General features: G+C 35.6%; 1 protein-coding gene across 9 annotated transcripts in view; it reads right to left on the bottom strand.

Moving 5' to 3' along the window:
• ABCD3 (ATP binding cassette subfamily D member 3) overlaps window positions 1-22,896 on the bottom strand; it is a 98,757-nt gene that overhangs the window by 14,539 nt on the left and 61,322 nt on the right. For all 9 annotated transcript variants that reach the window (XM_032247921.1, XM_032247920.1, XM_032247917.1 and 6 more), the window contains 13 exons: window positions 21,451-21,507; window positions 19,187-19,329; window positions 16,259-16,328; window positions 13,077-13,146; window positions 12,897-12,994; window positions 12,705-12,796; window positions 10,898-10,989; window positions 10,739-10,811; window positions 9,458-9,521; window positions 3,492-3,569; window positions 3,308-3,373; window positions 3,122-3,211; window positions 2,541-2,660 (listed from right to left, as the gene is read on the bottom strand). In XM_032247921.1, coding sequence (XP_032103812.1) covers window positions 2,541-2,660; window positions 3,122-3,211; window positions 3,308-3,373; window positions 3,492-3,569; window positions 9,458-9,521; window positions 10,739-10,811; window positions 10,898-10,989; window positions 12,705-12,796; window positions 12,897-12,994; window positions 13,077-13,146; window positions 16,259-16,328; window positions 19,187-19,329; window positions 21,451-21,507 — 1,113 coding nt within the window. The remainder of the gene's footprint in view (window positions 1-2,540; window positions 2,661-3,121; window positions 3,212-3,307; window positions 3,374-3,491; window positions 3,570-9,457; window positions 9,522-10,738; window positions 10,812-10,897; window positions 10,990-12,704; window positions 12,797-12,896; window positions 12,995-13,076; window positions 13,147-16,258; window positions 16,329-19,186; window positions 19,330-21,450; window positions 21,508-22,896) is intronic.

The raw sequence follows: 22,896 nt of genomic DNA, 5'->3' as shown, positions 1-22,896 counted from the left end.
TTTTTGTATTTTTAGTAGAGACAGGGTTTCACCATGTTGGCCAAGCTGGTCTTAAAGTCCTGATCTCAGGTGATCCACCTGCCTCGGCCTCCCAAAGTGCTGGGATTACAGGCATGAGCCATCAAGCCCAGCCTGGATCATCTGTTGTTTTTTGTTTTGTTTTGTTTCTTGGTTCTTTTTTGAGACAGTCTCACTCTTTCACCCAGGCTGGAGTACAGTGGTGCAATCTCAGCTCACTACAAACCTCCGCCTTCCGAGTTCAAATGATTCTCCTGCCTCAGCCTCCCAAGTAGCTGGGATTACAAGTGTGTACCACCACACCCAGCTAATTTTTGTATTTTTAGTGGAGATGGGGTTTCACCATGTTGGCCAGGCTAGTCTGGAACTCCTGACCTCAGGTGATCTACCCACCTCAGCCTCCCAGAGTGCTGGGTTTATAAGCGTGAGCCACCGTACCCGGCCTATCATCTGGCTTTTATAAGATTCATCCTCTCAGCCCCACTTACTCTTCCAAGATAACCTCCCAATGCTCTAGGCACACCTTTGAATTCCTAATCTTCAAACAAAAATTATCCCTTCTGTGCTTTTATACCACACAAACAGAGTTCCTTGGTTGAAGTACATTCATTATTCATTCTCTGAGTTTCTATCATGTCCACTTGTGAACCATATCCTTCCATTTTCTCTGAAGACACAGTACAGAAATTTAAAGTTGTTTTACAGTTCTTGATTTGCAGTTATTTCTATAGTCATCTTCTAAATTCACTCTAGAAATGCCTAATCATTTCAAATTTTCACTCCTTCAGTCTAATTTCCATTTTGAATATAGCTAATATTTCTCTCATTTATGATTTATTCTTCACACTAGATTCATCTCATGTTACAGCACTGGCCAAGCAAGAACCCTATTAGGTTAATATTAACTTCATGTAGAGTGGGTATGATTTTGGAAAAAAATAACCTGCAGAATCAGGGACTCAGAGGTAACAAAAAGGGGGAATATAACCTGAGGATAATGGGTCAGAAATGATGCCATAGCCATTTCTTTTGCTTTCTTTCTTTGGCTATAGTTTTCTCCAATCTCCCTAAGGCCTAATAATCTGCAGGGGGAGAGGAGAATCTCTTGCTTGGATCTATTCAAACTATGGAATATATAATTTAAAAAATGACTCCTTATGAAGTTGCCCCTCTTGACAAGCAAGGTACTCAACTACCATTCTTTTTTATTTTTATTTATTTATTTATTTTTAGGATCTCACTCCGTCACCTACCCTGGAGTGCCATGGTGTGTGATCACAGCCCACTGCAGCCTCAAACTTCTGGGCTCAAGCAATCTTTCTGCCTCCCTGTATCTAGGACTATAGGCATGTGCCATCACATCCAGATAATTTTTAAATTTTCTGTAGAGAAAGGGTCTTGCTATGTTGCCCAGGCTGATCTCATTCTTAATATGTAGTGTTTAGTGCATGTTTTTGGTTTGGAACCAGTTTAATCATCATAAAAATTAAAGTAGTTTCTTTCAAATGCTTGTTTATATTAGGAAAACTTAAAAATTCGAAGTAACTTTCAGTAGTAGATACTGAACCTTGAAACAAAAACACACATATAATAATGAAGAAAAAGGGCAAGAACAGAATAAAGAATAAAAATGACAGGCCAAGTGTGGTGACTCATGCCTGTAATCCCAGCACTTTGGGAGGCTGGGGTGGGCGTATCACAAAGTCAGGAGTTCAAGACCAGCCTGACCAACATGGTGAAACCCCGTCTTTACTAAAAATACAAAAAATAGCTAGGCGTGGTGGCACACGCCTGTAATCCCAGCTACTCAGGAGGCTGAGGCAGGAGAATAGCTTGAACCCAGGAGGTGGAGACTGCAGTGAGCCGAGATCGTGCCACTGTACTCCAACCTGGGCAACAGAGCAAGACTCCATCTCAAAAATAAAACAAAATGATAAAATTTGAATGGATCATTTCTAATACCTTCAGCTATTTCAGAAAGAATAGCCTAAGTGAGACAAAAGAGATGTCTATAGGGAAGAGACATGAAAAGAAATTTCAAAAGCCAGCCAGGATGACCTTATATCCCTGGACTAACGAGCTACAGTTTCTCTGAACTTTTAGAAGAATGTATTACTGGTATACAGTGGGATCTGCAGCTTTTCCTTTCATAGGTACCGGCAGTATATTTATGAATTTTTCAGAATTCCAAATTTGCACACAAGTTAAAGATTTTCAAGCACTATGATCATTTAAACTAATCCATACTGAAACAGCTGCTGAATAAAAAAATAGATGAAATTTTGTGTCTTGATCAATCAAAATGCTGGAACCAGTTACATTCTTTTTTTTTTTTTCTTTTAATTTTTTTTTTTTTTTTTAAAGATGGGTTTTCACCACGATGGCCAGGCTGGTCTTTAACTCCTGACCTCAGGTGATCCACTCACCTCGGCCTCCCAAAGTGCTAGGATTACAGGCGTGAGCCACCGCGCCCGGCGTGGAACCAGTTACATTCTTGTGCAATTTCTTCAGAGTATACTCACTGCCATTCTTTGCTTTTCTCCACCACTGAGTACGTCCATCCAATCCTGAACACTGTCCCAGCCTCCTTCACGTTCAAGGATATGACCCAACTGGACATTGTCTAAGTATTCCTTCAGTACCTTTCAGAAAAATGATTCAAGGTGAAATCAAACTTGATGTAAACCAACATTTTTAATCTTGCTTTGTTTTTTAAACTGGAATCACTACACTTCTACTGTCTGTACCATTTAAAAGATACATTTCAAAAAAGAATGTGGCCCAAGGTAGCCCTGAACCTTTCAGCTCCTATCTACACTAAACTTGACAAAATATATCTAGTAGCATAAAAAGAATGACACTATTGTACATAATAAAAGAATGATGGCAATGAGAAAACAAACAATAGTGTAAAAAAAAAGATTAAACCCTCCATATTTAAGCCAAGGCATTATCATCTTACCTCAATTTAGAAAATCAAAATTGATGGCTTTGGGAGTCTTTACAGATTAAGATAAACTACCTGGCATTTAAAATACTTAACTGATTAAAGAATCTGAAATGGAGTATTTTCAGTGGATCTAGAATATAGACATTCTCTTACTAAGTCAGATATTCCCTTCCTTTTCTGATCTTCTCGTCCATCTGGATATATCACTTGGTCTCGAAGTGTTCCAAGGGTCATGTAAGGTCTCTGACAGTAGTAGAGCAAAAGTCATTAGAAGCAACATTTAAAAAATAAATAAATAAAAAGATCTTTAAATCAAAGATAACTCAAGCTAGGTCTTACCTGAGGAACATAAAATAACTTTCCTCTCTCAGGTTTAGTTAGACGTCCTCCAAAAAGAGGCCATAACTATTAAAAAAAAAAAAAAAGAGAGAGAGAGAAGGGAGAAGAACACCTGTAAAATTTACAAAGTGGTAGATAGTATGGCAAAATAAGACTGTAAAATTTTGAAACCAACTTGACTTACTTCACCAAGAACACGGAAAAGTGAACTCTTTCCGCAGCCATTTGGACCACAGATTAGAACATTAGCCCCAGATCTAACCTGAAAAAAAAAAATCAGTCAAATTAACATATACTCAATGAACATTTCCTTAGACTCAAATATTAATAGCTCTTGGCTAATTATAAGCCTTCTATTTTTCTGTAAATGTAGCATCAGGTGGAACAGGGATGAGGTATTATGAAGGGACCTTTTACTTTGTTTACTTGCAATTTTTACCATTAATTTTTTTCACTTAAAAATAATTATTGCTGGTTGTGGTGTCTCTCACCTATAATTTCAGCATTTTGGGAGGCTAAGGCAGGAGGATCACTTGAAGCCAGGAGTTTGACTATTCTGGGAAATAAAGCAAGACCTTTGTCTCTACAAAAAATAAAAATAAAAAATTAGGCTGGTGTGGTGCTGCACACCTATAGTCTCAGCTACTTGGGAGGTTGAGGTGGGAGGATCGCTTGAGTCCAGCAATTCAAGGGTGCAGTGAGCTATGATATCACCCAGGCTGACAGAACAAGACCCCATCTATATATGTGTATGTATAAATAAATAAATTTATTGACTGATTGATATCATCAACTTAATCAAGATAAGAAGAGCTAAAGTTTAAAAAATTGGGAATTCTTGAAAACAATAAATACATGTGTATACACAGTCACTTTTAAAAACATGAAAATGTACTGTTCTACAATTTGCTTTTATTATTTAACAATATGTCACAGATATTCTTACAGGTCAGTATATTTTCCTTTAATGCCTCAAGCATCTTTCAAGCATCTTCCATAGTAAGGATATACTATAACTGATTTAAACACTCCCCTTTGGTTAAATATTTAGGTTGCTGGCATTTTGTTTTGCTCCTCTAGATAATACTGCAATGAGTATACAAGTCAGCAAGTAAACTTATACAACAGTAAGCAAGCAAGTTTCTGTAGATTCAATTCTTAGAAATTACAAGTGTTTTATTAAAATATATGTGCATTATAAATATTGACAAGTGCCACTATATTATTCTGAAACAATATAAAGATAGATGAGAAAATGTAAAGCGTGGTTAAGTTCTAGGCTTAAGATCTTATAAGTATCTAATTAACCCTGTAAAGAATCAGAAAATCTTAGTTATAATTCCAGCTTACAACATTAAACACCAATGTAACACAATAGGAAACAAAATATCAGAGAGATATGAGTTACCCTAGCTGGTAACCTGTCTTCGACAAATTTGTTAAACTGGTGAACCTTCTGTTCCTATTATTTAATTCAATGAATATTTATTGAATGCTCTCTGTCAGGCTCTGTACTAGGCAAGTAGGCCACACTAGTGAATAAAAGAGACAAAAAACAAGAAACCAAAAACCCCTCTGTCATTACTGGTTTACATTCCAGTGACAAGAGACATACAATGAAGAATATACATAATATGTAAGTAAGTTAAATAGTGAATCAGAAAATAAGAACTTTGGAGGAAAAAACAGATAAAAGAAACTTCAGAGTAGCTGAGGGAAGTTGCATTTTTAAGGTGGTCAGAGTAGACTACTGAAAACGACAATTGGGTAAAACTTAGAAAAGAAGGAGTGAATTAGGATTTAACTATAAGAAGATTGTTCTAGCCCCTACCTTTACCCATAAAAAGCTGGTGCAAAGGCACTGAAGCAGGAATGTAGCTATTCTATTCAAAAAAACAGAAACAAGGCTGATTTTACTGGAAAAGAATGAACAGGAAGGAAGAATAGTAGGTAATGAGATCAGAGAGGTATCAAGTAGGGTAGTGGCAGGCATTGAAAGAACTTTTGCTTTTACTGTGACAAAATGGAGAGCCATCAGCATTATTCACAATAGCCAAAAGGTGGAAGCAAGGAAGCAACCCAAGAGGATGAATGGATAAACAAAATGTGGCATACATACACACACACACACACACACACACACACACACACACACTGAAATGGCATTCAACTTTTAAAATGAATAAAACTCTGACACATGCTACAGTTCAAAGATGAACTTTGAAAACATCATGCTAAATGAAATAAACCAGACACTAAAGGATAAATACTGTATGACTTCACTTATATGTGGTACCTATAGCAGTCAAATTCATAGAGACAGAAAGAATTAGAGGTTACCAGGGGCTGTAGAGAGGAAGGCGGGAGAGTTACTGTTTGTTTAATGAGTACAGAGTTTCTATTTGGGATGATAGAAAAGTTCTGGAAATGGATAGTGGTAGTGGCTGCACAGCGCTGTAAATGTACTTAATGCCACTGAATTACACACTTAGAAATGGTTAAAAAGGCAAATTATGTTTTACATTTTAAAAATTTCTTAAAGAAAAAAGAATGAACCAGCCTAACACAGAGTTGATCAAAAAGAAAGTAACACAATTTACACACATCGTTGTTAAAGAAAGAGCTATTCTAAATGACTTTTCCAAACAAATAAACTTTTTTCTGATAAAGAATCGTTTTCATAGACTTCTTTTTAAATAACATAATTTCCTTATCATATAAAATTGAATATACTGAATGTTCCTCATAAAGCAAGGTTATCATATAAAATAATCATACTCTACTGTAACAGTGATGCCATTAGAAGGTCCTAAAGATCAGGAAGTTGGTAATTAAATGGTTCCCTGCTACCATGCTTTATTTGAGTAATGTCGGCCATATATAAATTATCTGCTCCTAACTGCTCTTTGTCGTTTACTCGGGTATCAATGTTCCTGCCTCCAACAATACCCTTCCACGTTATTTGTTGCAATGTACCAGGAAATCCCAAAACCAGGCTTCTAATGATGTGCATAAATAATAACCAGACTTACTAAAATCCTGAGTTATTCTTTTATGCTCAAAATCAAGCCTGTCTAACCTACTCAGCATTCACTTTACTCCATGGCTTTTGGCAGTGTTGAACAAAACTTCCAATTATGACGTCACCCATGATAAGCCAGTGATAATTTTTCTATGTTAAAAATTTATAAGTATATATTTTTGTGGGGTTAAATTAAGGCTAAAAGCCAACAGTAACATTTACTGAAAATAAAGTTCTTAACAGCACTGTTTTATTGAGGCTCCTAGAATGCTTTACTGGATCAACCAACAATGCTTTCAACCACCATATTTTTACCAATAAAAATATATTCCCCAAATAATACTCCTTGATAAATCCTACTTCCTGTAAATTTATCATAACAAATCATCAAAAATTCTACACATAAAGTAAAAGAAAAATTATATAAAAGTATGGTATTAATGAGGATTGATTAGCTTTTAAAAACACTATAAGTATGCCTTACTGAAAAGGTAAAAGTCTTAATAAGTTATGAAGTAGTTTTGGAGACAGGGTCTCACTCTGTATCCCAGACTGGAGTGCAGCGGCACAGTCTTCACTCACCGCAACCTCTGCCTCACTGGCGTAAGTGATCCTTCCACCTCAGTCTCCTGTGTAACCAGGACCACAAGTGTGCACCACCACACCCAGATAATTTTTCTGTATTTTTCATAGAGACGGGGTTTTGCCATGTTGTCAAGGCTGGTCTCAAACTCCTGAGCTCAAGCAATCCACCCGCCTTGGACAAAGTACTATTTTAATCCTCACATTGTAACCTGCAAGCTGTTACCTCTTTGGGTCTCTCCAGTCTGCATACCTCCCAGAATAAAATCTAGACAGATAAATATGGCTTTCTAGGAAGTTTATAGTGGAAAATGGTACAAAATCTCATATCCCAAAGAAGTTTTTATTATTTGGTTACAATATAGCCCAAAAGGCAAATTAATCATGAAGTAGTCAACATTTATTTGAAGGGCCAAGTCTCAGTTTTATTATGCCTCTTTCCAAGAAAAGAAATCTGTATTTTCAAGTAAGTTAGATGAGTAGAAAATAATTAGAGGTTGCAAAGAACTGAAGAATACTTGTCTACTATTGAAAGGCTATGTTAAGAAAAACAATAAAAAAGACAGAATGAATGTGAGAAACCCAAGTCTACTTTAGAATACTTTAAGTCAGAAAGAGATAAGAATTCATAACAGTGAACCAAAAACACAGAAGTCAGACAAACAGTTCCCAGGGGAAGAGAAAACAAGAATCACAGTATAAACACAATTATGAAGTAAAACACTCCAACAAGTAAGGACATAAGTGGGGACTCAGGACTTCCCAAATGAAACCCAAAAAACAGAAAAAAATAAGGACGTTTTTAAGACTATAAAAGTAAAATTATAGAAATGACAGAAGTCTATTAAATCCAAACATAAGGGCTTTAAAAGAAAAGGCTTTGAACTAAAAAGAAAGTGACAGCTTTAGTGTGTTGACATCATGACCAAAGATTTTTTATGGGCCATAACCATGATCTATCTACTCCCAATCACTCTCCTCATTGTATCCCAACCCCCTTTCTCATTGTGCTTCAGTCATGTGTGCCGTTATATTGTTGACATATTTTATTTCTGCATAAAGACAGGGTGAGGGTAAGTGGGAGAAAGGGTCAAGAGCCATTCTTTAATGAAGTCTCATGTCCCTTTTTATCTTTGGACAATGGCAATAAAGGAGCTACTGGAAATCACGCCTGGCTACCTACTTTGCCAAAGGAACATTCAAGTGACTGAAGTACCTGGAGCTATGTGAGAAAACACTTCTGTGATATGCAGAGCCAGTCTATATTTACCATCTATATTTACATTTTCTGTACTTCATCTTGTATTTCCTAGCTGTGGAATAAATATGATAATGATAGAATACTCACTGCTGAATAAGGTCAAAGTACTTCGCATAACTAACAATTTTCATTTTTATAATTAATTGAGCAGAAAGTAGACATGTACTTAATGGAAATTATTAAGAGCAGAAAACTGAAGACTTACTGTGAAGACTCTAAGAATTTAAAAACAAATCTAATAATTATACTCTTTATTTTATAAACTATCAGACAATATTTCTTCAAAGAAAGCAGTAGGAAAAAAATCCCCACATAAAACACAAACTACAGATGGCCATGCACATAAGCATGTGGAGAGGAATTCTAGAGCTGTACTGTCCAATACCATACCACTACTCACATGTGGCTATTTAATTTTAAATCATAACTAAATAAAATTTCAAATTCAGTTTTGCAGTTGTCCTAGTCACATTTCAAGTGTTCAGTATCTACACATGGCTATTTTACTGGATCGTGAAAGTATAGAGCATTTCCATTATTGCAGAAAGTTAACTGGAAAGTGTCATTCTAGAGAAATGGTGTTTAGAATGGTGAAGATAGCCTATGTGATAGGAATTATGTTACTAATTATGAAGATTTCTGGATCTGAACCACTCATAAAGCCACAACATACAGAAACTAGCAACCCTTTAATCTGCAAGTTTTACAAATCATACAAAAACATTCATCCTTTGTCTTTTCTTTTTAATTTGGTCTGCCATATCCCACTTCACTAACAGAGTATATTGAATCAGCATCAGTATTCGCTTGGCATGGGATTTTACTTGTTTTAGGTGAGTGTCTATTTGAAGTGCTACTGTGCTGCTCTTCCACTGTTTTCATCAGTAATAAAAGTCTATATTTTGTTTTTATAGGTACAAATCATCCTGTTACAGTCATAATACCAACCACACCATAAGTTTCTTTTTAATGTAAAGAGACTAAAATTATATTTGTGTGTTTAAATATTCATTTTACACTGGAGACTCCAATTTACTATATTTTCTATGGCTTTCTTGACATAAACTTCATTTGCAAAAAGCTTTTTGGCAGTAGTATTTGAAATTTTGAAGTCCTGTCAATTAAAAAAAATAGATTAGTGTTTCGAAGACTTACTTTTTAAAGCAATTCTGTTGATTCAGAGACTAAGTCAAGCCTTAAAGTTAATTTAAATATTCAGGTAACCTTTTTTCAGTTCACATTTTAAAGATGATTTAAGCTTTTATATGGTCATTTTAAAACTTACTTCAAAATTAAGGTCTCGGATCAAAACATCTCCATTTGGCGTTGCTAAAGGAACATGATCAAACCTAAAGGGGAAGTTTAAAAAAGAGAATTACTTTAAAGTATATAAGGAAATAACATAACTCAATACTACCAAAAATACAAATAACCTGATTAAAAAATGGGTAAAGGGCTTAAACACCTCTTAAAAGAAGAAATTCAGATGGCCAACAGGTGTATGAAATGGTGCTCAACATCTCTAATTATCAGGAGAATGCAAATCAAAACCACAATGACACATCACCTCTCACCTGTTAGGGTGGCTACTATCAAAGAGACAAATGGTAAAGGTTGGCAAGGATGTGGAAAAAGGAAACCTTGGACATTGTTGGTGGGACTACAAATAGTACAGCTATTATGGAAAACAGTATGGATGTTCCCAAAAAATTAAAAATAGGACTACTATATGATCTAGCAATCCCATTTCTGGGTACATTTCCAAAGGAAATAAAATCAGTAACTCAAAGAGAATCTTTCGCCCATGTTCAATGAACATATGACTATTCATGTTAGTCAATATATGAAAACTACCTAAATGTCCTTCAAACAACGAGAGGATAAACAATAGTGTGTATATATTCACACTAAATATATATTCACACATAAAATACAATAGAATATTATTTCACCTTTAAGAAAGAAGGAAACTGGGTCATTTTCAACAACATAGATGGAGCTGGAGGACATTATGCTAAGCAAAATAAGCAAGACATAAAAAGAGAAACACTATATGATCTTATTTGTACATGAAATCTCAGACAGTCAAACTCATAGAAGTAGAGAGTAGGATGGTGATTATCAGGGGGTAGAAAAAGAGGAAATGGGGTAATACTGGTCAAACAGCACAACATTTCAGTGATACCAGAAGAATAAGTTCTATAGATCCACTGTATAGCCTAGGGACAATAGTAGAAAATACGGCATTGTATACCATTGTATATTTGCTAAGACACATGTAAATTAAATTCTCATCAAACACACACAAAAATGGTGAGTATGTAGAGGTGATAGGTAAATTAATCAGCCTAATTTCACAATGTATACAGATATCCAAGCATCAAGTTGCATACTTCAAATATTAATGTATACAATTTTTACATCAATGATACCTCAAAGCTGTTTTTTTTTTTTAAATAAAAGCAGAAGTAATTTTAAATACTAGACAATTGTAAGCTGAAAGAGAAAGGCTGTTATGAAATTTAACAAACACTTATGGTGCTAAAGAACCTTTTTTGGTACGTACTTTATAATGTTATCTGCATTAATGATTTCTCCAGCACCAGGTATCAAGGGAATGACTTGTACTCCTTCAACACCTTAAATGGAAAATAAGAATTAAAGCATCATATTATGTCAGCAAAAACTTAAAATTGTGACCTTAAACTGTGACACTCATATTTACCCTTTTCCTGTTGTGAGACCATTGTGCGCTCATATTTGCCATGATTTAAATCCTTCAGTACTTGCATTAATTCTGTAATCCGAGCAGTAAAACTAAAATTTTAGAAAAGGAAACCATAATCAAAACTCCAGTCACATCTTTTATTTTATATGAACTTAACTCAAGTTCCTAAAATTGTAATTTAGTATAAGTGAAGTAACCTAAAAGTCTCACATAAAGTATTAAAGACAGCATGTGTGTTTTATTATGTTTCAGGAGGAGAGAAGGAATATAGGGACAAAGGAGGAGGTTTCCATAGGATACCCAACTCAACAGAAACTTCATTAATAGGCAAGTCAGTTATTTGCAGAGAATTTTCAGGAGGTTTCTCTTGGATACTACAAAATGACTGCTACTAGTATATTCCTTAGACCCAGGAAGTATGGTCTCTGAGCACTTGCTGAAGTAACCTACAAAGCCATGTATAATGTTGGTCTTTCTATCCAAGGAAGGCATTTATTAAATGTATGCTAAATACATGCTGCCTCCCTCAAAACAGGGAAAAATCTGAAAGATTCCTTCTATCTTACTCTGAGGAGGGGAAAGATGAAGAGTTCCTATCATTAGATAGAAATCACTGTGGCAATAGAGAAAAGCCAAAACTAACGACAAGAGGTTGGAGATAACAAAAATGACATGATCATCAAAGAGAAAGTATTCTGCATTGAAGAAGAAACAGAATTTTTCTCTGAATAACAAGCAGAAACCTCCTAAAAGAAACTTTGGAAGGTGACTAATATGTTTATAGTCTTGATGGTTTCACAGGTATATAATTTATCCCCATACTCATCAAATTGTATACATTAAATATGTACAGTTTCTTATATGTCAATCATACCTCAATAAAGTGAAAAAAAGAGAAAGAAAGGGGGCAGGGAGAGGGAGGGAAGGAGACACACACACGAGAGAGAGAGAGAGAGAGAGAGAGAGAGAGAGAGAGAAACATCCTAAAGGAAGAGAAGCACTTTATATACCATGAACTGTAAAGGCATAAGTTAACAAGTAGGAAGAACGATATTTTCATGACAGAGACTCTACTCATAGTGTTAACAACTTCTATATTGACAGGTCTTCTAAGAAGGCCTTAATTGCCACAGGAACTAAGAAGGAGGAAAAAGAAAAATACGAAGATGGATCAAAGGCCTCAGAAAGACATTAAGTCATCAAACTTCTTCAGGTGACCTAAAATGTATGGTGTTTTTTTATACCATACTATGCCCCTTACATTGGAGCTTGAAATACTGAAATCTTCATATTTAATTCCATTCTATGATCTAAAGATAATTTTACTACTAAACAATAGGACTACATTCACAAACACACCTACAGATACAAGTTAATGTCTCATTTTTTCCCCATTAAAGTCAACTTCATTTCTATTTATGTTTTGCTAGGCTGCCAGTATCAAAGTTCTAAGAAAAAAAGGTATGATAGAGTATAAGAAAATTCAAATGAGAAAATTCTATTCATTAACTTAGTTTTCTAAAAATTAAGAAAAGACTGTCAAGGATTCACTATTTCCCAACTTAGTAAATACCAGTGTCGATGAGGCAAAAGACTTGAGAGTCTCTAATCTACTGTAATGCACAAACTAGTTGTCTTCAAGAAACAAGAAAAGTTTACCATCAGAAAAATCTTCCTTAATTTTTTACCTACACCTTCTTGGAGTAGGAAATGTTTCCCCCTGAAACTCAACTGGGTATAATCATTAAGGATAATATATTTTTAAAAATTATTTTCTGCAACTGCTCATTATTACTAATCTTACCCAGCCAATCTAGTCATTTCACGCCCAGCCAAAACTATTCGACCCAGAGCTTGAGACATTCGCAAAAGCATTCTTCCACTTTGGTAGTAATCCTTAAATAGAAAAAGATATTAGTTTTTACTTATAGTTCTATGACTAAAAATTTGGCTTTATTTTTACTGTTGAATTTTCATTGTATTATCATCACTTTACCTCTAGAAGTTCTGAATGTGTACTCTTGAGATGTCGAGGATGAGACAAATCTAAGAAAGGGCGACTGACAACTAGGTAACCAACCACAGTGGCAAGGTCTGAAACCAAACAGGTAAGATTTAAAACAGTAACACTATTTCACCTTTTCCACAAATCTCATCTCTTTCAAAACATACTTACATTTAGCAATAATGCTATCAATGAAGCCCATTGAAAACCGAAACAAAATGAAATTATGTAGGTGCTCCACCTGGCAGAAAGCAAAAACAAAAAATGTATTTTTCTATGTATTAAAAAGTGAATCTACTACGAGGATAAAACAAACTGTTTTATTTATTCAGCAGTTCATTTATTCAGCAGATATTTACTGAGTGCCTGTGATTTCTGTTTATATCATACATCACACTTCACTGAGCACAATGCTCATCACAGAGCGGGTGCCAAACACATGCTTCGTGGAACCATTTTTATGCAAACTGCATGGAAATTATGTAAACAATTTTAACAATGCTGTTTCTCTTGCATGCAATGGCGCAATGCTATTGTAGTCACCATAATTTTGGATACATATATCCCAAAAGAGAACAACAATGAAAGCAAAAAGAATAGAGAGATCAACTAGTTTGAGTGAAACACTAGCTCTCCACTCAAAGCAAAGCATTGAGTGCTTTGCTTTGAGTGGAGACAAATGGTCTGTGCTTTACCTAAGAGTTGTATTACACCCAATCTGAACTGAGTGCTTATGTAAATCAGTGCCACACAACCTCAGTTTTAGCTTTAACATGAGCATGCATTCTCTCAAAACTACAAGTCTCAAAGTGTTTTTTATTCTGGAGTTGTAGCGTTCTCAAGCTGTCCAGCCACCAGATTATTCAAGGTCCTGCATGATCTGGCACTGGGCTCTATTTTTAAGGTTATATGCTTCTACTTTGCTTCTTCTCACCAAACTCCATAAATAATGGTTTCTCAAACACGCACCTTCTTAAGGCTTTCCTCTTGCTGTTCCCACTGCCAGGAATACATTCTTCTAAGATATTTATATTTTGTGACTCCTTCATTTTCATGTGGATTTCTGACTAAATGTCACCTCCTCAAGAAAGACCTTGTCCATTCCAGCTAAAGTAGCAGGGCAACAGACCTCTTCATAGCTATCCCTTTATCTTGCTTCGTTTTTGGCCATAGAATTAATTACTATCTGAAATTACACAGAACACCTAGCTGTTTGGGTATTTATTTTCTGTCTTCTCCACTAAAATGTGGCTTCCTGAGTACAGGGCACCTTGCTAACAACTTGGTATCTTCTACAACTAGACAATGCCTGGAACATTTATTCAGTGACTACCATGTGTCAGACACTATGCTCACGCTGGAGATACAATGAATAGAACAAAGAAGGTCCCCGAATTCATGGAGTTTACATTCTAGTGAAAGAAGATAACTGGTAAACAAACAAGATAATTAGAGACTGTAATATAATCATCCTTTGGTATACAAAAGGGATTGGTTCCAGGACCTCTCTGGATACCAAAATCCATGGGTGCTCAAGTCCTTGATGAAAAATGGCATAGTATTTGCACATACCTGAGCACGACATCCAATATGATTGATTGACTGACTGATTGAGACAAGTCTCACTCTGTCATGAAGCTGGAGTGTAGTGAGTGCCACCTCGGCTCACTGCAACCTCCACCTCCCAGGTTCAAGTGATTCTCCTGCCTCAGCCTCCCAAGTAGCTGGGATTACAGGCGCCCGCCACCACGCCCCACTAATGTTTGTATTTTTAGTAGAGACAAGGTTTTGCCATGCTGGCCAGGCTGGTCTCGACCTCCTGACCTCAAGTGATCTGGGATTACAGGGGTAAGCCAAGGTGCCTGGATTATCCCATATACTTGAAGTCATCTCTAAATTAGTTATAATACTTAATACAATGTAAATAGCTATTATTCTAATAGCTGTATTGTTCAGAGAATAATGACAAGAAAAAATGTATACATAAGTACAGACACAATCTCTTTTTCTGAAGATTTTCAATCTGTGCGTGGTTGAATCCATGGATTCAGAAACCACAGATGCAGAGGGTTGACTCTGTGTGTGTGTGTGTGTGTGTGTGTGTGTGTGTATGTCTTTATATACATATACTGTGTGTGTGTATACACAGAAATACTTTTAAGGAAAGATGATGATTAAAACAGGAAGGAACTATTGAAGGCCATTTCAAATAGGCTGATCAGAAAAGACAAAGGTTCAATAAAGTGCTAACATGTGGGCTGAAAATCCAAAAGATGAGAATAAGCAAGCCATGTGAAGAGCAAGCTGTCGAACTGCAGGCCCCTGAAAAATTACCTTAAATACATTCTACGAGTGAGCCCTCTAGAAGTTCTGCCATGTTAAATACTGACGAGGCAAAAATCCAATTTCTGAAATAATTTAAAATGACAATTTCTTTAACCTCTCCAACTCATCTAAAATATACATTTAATTTCACAAACTTCAGACTTCCATTAAAATGTATGCTCCTTAAAGGCAAGATTTTATCCATCATGTCCACCACCATCATCCTTGGCACCCGGAATGAGCACAGGCACCTAGATGGCACTCAATGTCTTTTGAATAAACAATGGAATAAACGCATTTGAATTCAAATTTTCCAAGCAGCAATTAAATAAAAAGCTGAAGTATAACTTTCACAAGAAACAATGCTTATATTCTTTAAAACCAAAAGCCAGCCAACTCTGAGCCATAGTCCAAATCTAGCCTGCTACTTGTTTTTGTAAATAAAGTTTTATTAGAACATAGCCAACATAGCCACACCCACTCATTTTGTATTTTATATATAGCTACTGTTGAGTAGCGAACAGTTGCAAGAGACTATGTCATCTGAAAAGCCTAAAATATATACATACTATCTTGCTCTTTACAGAAAAGGTTCGCTGACCCCTGATTTATGTAATAATCTTTATTGTATTTTCACGAATGCTACAGGAACAAATTCTTTGTGGGAATCACTAAATTTATCACTAAATAAGGCTCCTAAGCAATCACTGTAAAAATAAAATTATTTTAATAAATCTATGCAATTTTATAAATGGGAAGTTAAATATATTGATATGAGTTTTTAACCTCATATGTTTTTATTAGAAATGTAGTATAAAATCTTTTACAGCTATTTTTCAAAATATCTTTAAGATGTGTGTGTGTATGTATACACATATAAATATATACATACATACATATGTATGGGTGTGTGTGTGTGTGTGTGTGTGTGTGTGTGTGTATTGGCTCCAGGCAAAAAAACAAAAAGAAAACAACCAAAAATCAAAACGCTTTCCATAAACACTTGAACTTCAAGTGTGTTATCTTACCAGTTTTCGGAAGACTGAGTGGATTGTCTGCTTTTCTCTTTTATTCCCATTGTAAAAGGCAATTTCTTCACTATTAAAGAAAATAATTTAACAATTAATGTTACTTATGCTTGAAAAATAATTGAAATACAGTATATGATGGCTGAATGTTTGTATTTAAATGAACATTTTGTTACTAAGTGCTTATCTAGTACAACACCTCAAGCCACAGTCTATACTTGAGATTCGGCTCCTAGCTCAGCTGATCAGAGCATAAGAATATACCCCGACTGAATCATACACGGGACTACAATCTATGCCATAGGTATCCTAGCTGGAAAAGATATGCTGTACTAATTCTCAGAAATTCAAAATTAGACAGAGAAAGCAGTTGCTGTGATACACAGAAAGAAAAGATTTCAAGTTAAAGTATAGGCCCAAATAAGAAAGAGATGAAAAAGCAACAGCTAGAAAAGATGGATAGTGAAAACTTGACTTACAGCCTTTTAAAGACAGAAAATCAGGCTAAGTCCTGCCAGCTCCAAAGTGCAAGCTCCTAGGAGGAAACCCTGGAACCCCATCATATCCTCAGAACAATTCTACTTTTCATAAGCAGATGTGCATGGGTCCACAAGGACCACAGGGGTCATGACTAGAAAAAAAAAAGGGTATTTTATAGATGAAGAAAGGTTCCATGTAGTTAATTTGTAAAAAAGCCACACAGCCAGCAAGTCAGGGAGCTGAAATCGTTCCTAACTCCGATCTGACCCTAACATTTATAGTCATTCTATTACATAAGAATGTTGTAAGCTTTCCCAGCAAAGTACCTCTAATGGCAGAGAAAAATAAATATTTATAGAGAAGTCTACAAGGCAAGGTTGAAATATTTCTTTAAAGTCTCTCTTTTTCTTAACAATTTATTTTTTATATTTCTATTTTGAAAGGGACCTGCACTCTTCATAAAAACAAGGTACCGCCTACCTAAGCCTCTTCAAATAAAATTAACTTTCCATAAGATACGACACATTTGTCACGTTTCATGGTTTCCTTGACAAAATGATACAGAGCCTCAGAGTATGAGAATGCTACAATTCTATACCTCTAAGTGCTTTTTAAAAAAACTTCCTTCTACCTCCTCTGTACACCTAAGCCTGTGGAAGAAGATGAGGTGAGGATTCTCCTACTGAACTGAGTCATTTTAGCCTTAATGAAAATCTGAATGGATAAAACATCCTAGAATATTGATGGCTGCCCATCCAACATCTATTCTCTTCATTGTCCTTCTTCCTAAAATAATCCCAACTTTCTTAATGTTACCTATTCTTTTCCACGTACCCTAATGCTTTGGGAATGGCCTGAACCCCATTTATAGAGTCCCAACTGGTATAAGCCAGTCACTTTGCTGTGATTGCTTTAGGCATGGTCAAGTGACAATTCCAGCCAGTAAGACATGAGGGAAAGTCAGCTGTGGGACTCTTCGGAAAGGTTTCTTTGCTCTCGTAAAGATACACCAGGCGAGATGGCCTCTTTTTGTTTCTTGAGCTTTCTGCAGAGGAGAGGGGCTAATGAAATCTGTGACTGCTATTGCCATCTTGTGGTCACAAGAAGAATTAGCCCGTGGAATGGTACAGCATACAAAGTAGGATAGAGTCAAGAGAACACCAGAGAGCCAGAGCCCTGATCATGCCAAGCCTGGAAGTGCTCTGTCTTTTAAGGGTTCTCATGTGAGGCTGTGAGTGTTCTTATTACTGAAGCCATGAGTCACGCTTTCTGTTTCTTTCACTAAAAGGCATCTTTCATTTACTTGGCAAATTACCTCTTAGCTCTATTCCACTGCCTCCCTAGAGAAAAAAAAAAAACAAAAACCCTATTTAAAACTTGTACTATTTTAGCAACCCAAAGAAATAAAGAGGGAACTGTCATTTGTAAATGCCTATAGAGTAGAATATTCAATACATATTAGAACCATCAAAATGACTTAACGTTGACAGATCAATATTTGATAACATTTATTAAGCACTTAAAACTGAGCTGGGCCAGGCATGGTGGCTTGGGCCTGTAATTCCAGCACTTTGGGAGGCTAAGGCAGGCAGATCACGAGGTCAGGAGTTTGAGACCAGCCTGACCAACATTGTGAAACCCCGTCTCTATTAAAAATACAAAAATTCGCAGGGTGTGGTGGTGTGCACCTGTAATCCCAGCTACTCAGGAAGCTGAAGCAGGAGAATCACTTGAACCCAGGAGGCAGAGGTTGGCAGTGAGCTGAGATTGCTCCACTGCACTCCAGCCTGGATGACAGAGTGAGACTCCATCTCAAAAAAAAATAAAAAAAAAAAACTGAGGTGGAAGCTTTATATATATTATCAAATTTAATCCTTATTGTAACCCTATATTATCTACCTAAGATAAACAGAAGTGAAGCTATGAATAATTCGCTAAAATGAAATTCAGGCAATTGATAAGTGGAAGAGCTTAGATTTTGCAGCTACTATGACTGGCTCCAAAGTCCACACTTTTTTCTATCTTACATTTAAAATACTCTAGAAAATAGGTACAGGCACATGCAGTGAGAGTTAATTACTGAGCATTATGAACAGTCAAAACAAAAATATTTGTGGAAAAATTGAGACAAAATTTTCTTAGAACAGGTATTGTAAGTTGAAATTTGAATTGTATCCTGATTATGTCTAAAGTAAAATTAACAGAAAATTCATCAACAGAAGGTATGAACAGGTGAGTCAGGAATATTACATGGTTAATTAAAAAAAAAAGTTCAAAATATTGATGATTACAACTTTACAAAACTAATTTCTTTCATAATGTATATTTTCGATACAACATGAACATTATTACAGTAACAGTGTCACTAGACTTTTTGGAGTCAATCTAAATTACATCCATATCCATAAAAATGAATTTTTAGCACAGCTTTAATGCATTTGTCCTTACCTGTTTGTGATGAGCCGAGAATTAACATATCTATATTCTCCTTCATACTTTTGTTCAGTTATTGTCATCTTACCAATGGGTCTTCTAAGTCGAGTTAGGAATAGCCCCGAAACAACCAAGTAGGCCATCATGCTTGCTGGGCCCTGTCGTTATTGGGAGAAAAAGATACACAAAGTTCTGGGATATAATAAATTCACTTGGATACAAACATGTACAATGTGACTGAAAGAAATTGCTTTACTGGGTAGTTGTTTCCCCTTGTTTCTTTTCTGAAAAAGTACACAGTAGCCTCTACACTTTTGCCGCTCAATGACTTTTCCTCCTACCACTGTAGCTTATCCCTCAGCCCTCCTACATTTTGCTCACCTAATAACTCCTAATTGCAGTTCTCACTTTTTCTGTTATCTAACACTCTTCTGTTGGAACTCTTCTTGATAACCTCTTAAGATTTCACAATAATTCTCAGACCTCTTTTTCTTGCCTACTCTTTTAATGTTAATATTCCCTCAAACTCTTTCCTTAGTTCTCTTCTCACCTAAAATTTATAGCTCTAGTCCTATCACTCTTATGAACCCAAGAAATTATTTCCAAATAAGTACTACAGATCTTTACCTTAATACTGTGTAAATGCCTCAAGCTCAATTCTCCCCAAAGGAGTTCTATCTGCCTTTCCCTGCTTGCACATCTTACTTCCAGCTGCTGTACTATGTCTTAACAACTTTGTAGGTGGCCTCATCACCCACTGACCATCCCAAGAGAAAAGCTTCAAGCGTACCTTTCCAAGTTCATCACAGGCACTTCCCTCATTCCCCTATATATCCTATGCTCTGTCAAACTAAAATAAATGTTTCCTGAACCCGCCATTCAGTGAGGTTGTTCTCATGTTTGGCAAGCCTGACGTATTTAATGGATACCTACTTGTCTCTCCAAAGCAGCTCAAATATCACCTCCAATTCTTCCAGGCCCTAGATACTTTATTGAAATTTCTATTACTGAGCTTTATCATGCTACATATTGTAATTGTTTGACTATCTACCTGTTTTGCCACATTGTAATTCCTCTCGAGCAGGAACTGCATCTTACTTATCTTATTATTTCTCCTATCTAGCACAATATACGTGCAATATAATGTTTTCAAGATTTTAAAAAATTAAATCTGATCAATTCAATGCATTTCAACAACTAGTACAAAGATGAACCAAAAAGATAACTAAAACAGTTTCCGCCTTTAAGAAATGCAGAATCAGATAACAGGTAGACACGGAGTCACATTTAAATATTACAAAAATGTAGTGAGTACCATAAAAATATGACAGCAAGGAGACAAAAAAGATTTGGCTTATTCACTTGCTTATAGTAAAACAAAATACAAGAATGATAAAACCTGGATCACAAGATAGCAAAGAATTAGGAAGATAAACAGGAATATTCGAAAAACAAAATGAAACAAATCCAAAACCCTGTTTCCCAGTGTTTTGGAAAGCAACAAAAGCCAGTATGGGAATAATTTATTAACTAACTATGAAATGTATATACACACATACACATTACACATATAAAACAACCATACTGTTATACGGTTATGTTATAAATGTGTAACAATCACATTACACATTAAATGACCAAAGTTAGATTTCAACAAGATAACTCAAAAAAAATTTAAAAGTGACTCTTGCCATCACAAATATCAGAGACTTGGGTAGTAAGGCTATGGGATAGCCAATCATTTACATTATAAAATATTCTTGGAACTGTTATACCCACTCTAAATGTATCATTATTTGAACATTAGAATTTCATATTAAAATGGATGTCTCCATATCTCTTTTTAGACATTACTTTGAAACACTAAGTACAAGTATACTCAATGTTTGAATACTTCTGTTTTCTTATTGCATTTTAAAGAAGTGGGTCTCGCTTTTTGTCCAGGCTTGTCTTGAACTCCTGGATTCAAGCAATCCTCTCATCTCAGCCTCCCAAAGTGCTGGGATTACAGGTGCGAGCCACCACACCTGGCCATTATATTTGTCTGGTTTTTAATGTCACAACATTTCTCCAAGTGCCTAACTTAAGGAAAATTAAAAGGACAAATTAGTACTTTCTAAATCTCAAGTAAAGTTATTATTTTATAATCAGACTTTGTTAGGTAAATCCATTCTTTGAGATTTACAAAAAGTCTTACAACAGGCCATCAAGCTATTCACAATATGTATTTTAAATACTGTATTATAGCAATTTAAAAGGTGAAATAAAAGTAGACTCACCTGAGCTCCAATTGCACTCGTTAACTTAAAGATATACAAAACTATGTCTAAAAATGGCTGTAAAATAAACATTAGAATACACAGAATTAAAACTAAAGCACTAGAATGATAGCTAATACAACATGTTAACTACAAAATGTTATTAAACATTTAATACATAATTGTCAACATGTAGAGTTCCCACAATGTATAATGTAGTATAATAGCATGTAAATCAATGAATACATGAAAGATAAGTTTTCGTCTCAAGAAACTTAAAACGGGAAAAGCTTAAACAATGTCTACTGACCATCAAGTGGGAAAAACATTTATCACTTTCCATCAACTAAGATACCTCTACTGTGATAACTAACCACTAATAACTCAGTAATGTGTCCACATAATGTAAAGATACTGAATAAAATAACCTGAGATGTAATCCCAAATTTGCTACCAGTTTGTTTCTACATATCTTCACCTGCAAAGTGAGAGGCTCTTCCTGCTCCAATATTGTTTGACTCTATTACTTTATCACTTCTACGGCAAAATAATCAAGTAAGCCTTTGAATCTAATTTTGTGGTGTAAAACTCAAGTCTCTAAAACCAAAATAATATATTAATGTACTGCTCTTCACACACACAGACAACTCAACTTACGCACCATCAGTTGCATTAGTTTGAAGTGCTTTTCAAGAAACCCAAATTGTGTTCATTCACTTTAAGTCAACAGCCACCACTCCTGCCTCCACTTTTTTTTGGAGATAGGGTATGGCTCTGTCACCCAGACTGAAGATCTTGGCTCACTGCAGCCTCCAAAGGAGCTGGGAGCACAGGCACGCACTACGATGCCTGGCTAATTTTTGTATTTTTTATAGATGGGGTTTCAGCATGTTGCCCAGGATGGTTCACAACTCCTGAGCTCAAGTGAGCCACCCACCTTGACCTCCCAAAATATTGGGATTACAGGGATGAGCCAGTGCCCGGCCAACAGCCAGCGCGTTCTAATCCACATTATTACTAGGATAGATGACTTGCTTTGTTAACTGGCTTATGTCAACATCTACTTTTTCTTTTCCCCTTTTTTTTGGCCTTATAAATTATCAAGAAGTTAGAGATACTAGTAAAATTCAAGAACTGTTAAAACTTGACAAAAATAATGACTCATAATTTAAGCTGAAGATAAATTAGATATTTAAAACATCTAATTTAGACAGTGGTGCACAGACCCACTACAATTAATTAATTTGATATTCTTCTCTATTCCAGATGTGACAAAACCTGAGCTACAGACTTGCTCAAATGACAAGATGAAAAACATACATAATAATGTCTACGAAATTAAATGGAAAGTTGTATATATATACCCCCCCATTCCCACCATGCATGCATTCAAACACACACACACACACACACACACACACACACACACGGAGAGAGAGAGAGAGAGAGAGAGAGAGAGAGAGAGAG

Source organism: Sapajus apella, unplaced genomic scaffold, assembly GCF_009761245.1.
Source record: "Sapajus apella isolate SASKATOON/1434 unplaced genomic scaffold, GSC_monkey_1.0 scaffold64, whole genome shotgun sequence".
In the NCBI taxonomy this organism is placed as follows: Eukaryota; Metazoa; Chordata; class Mammalia; order Primates; family Cebidae; genus Sapajus; species Sapajus apella.
Note: the sequence above shows the minus strand (reverse complement) of the source record. Positions and strands in the feature narration are given on the sequence as shown.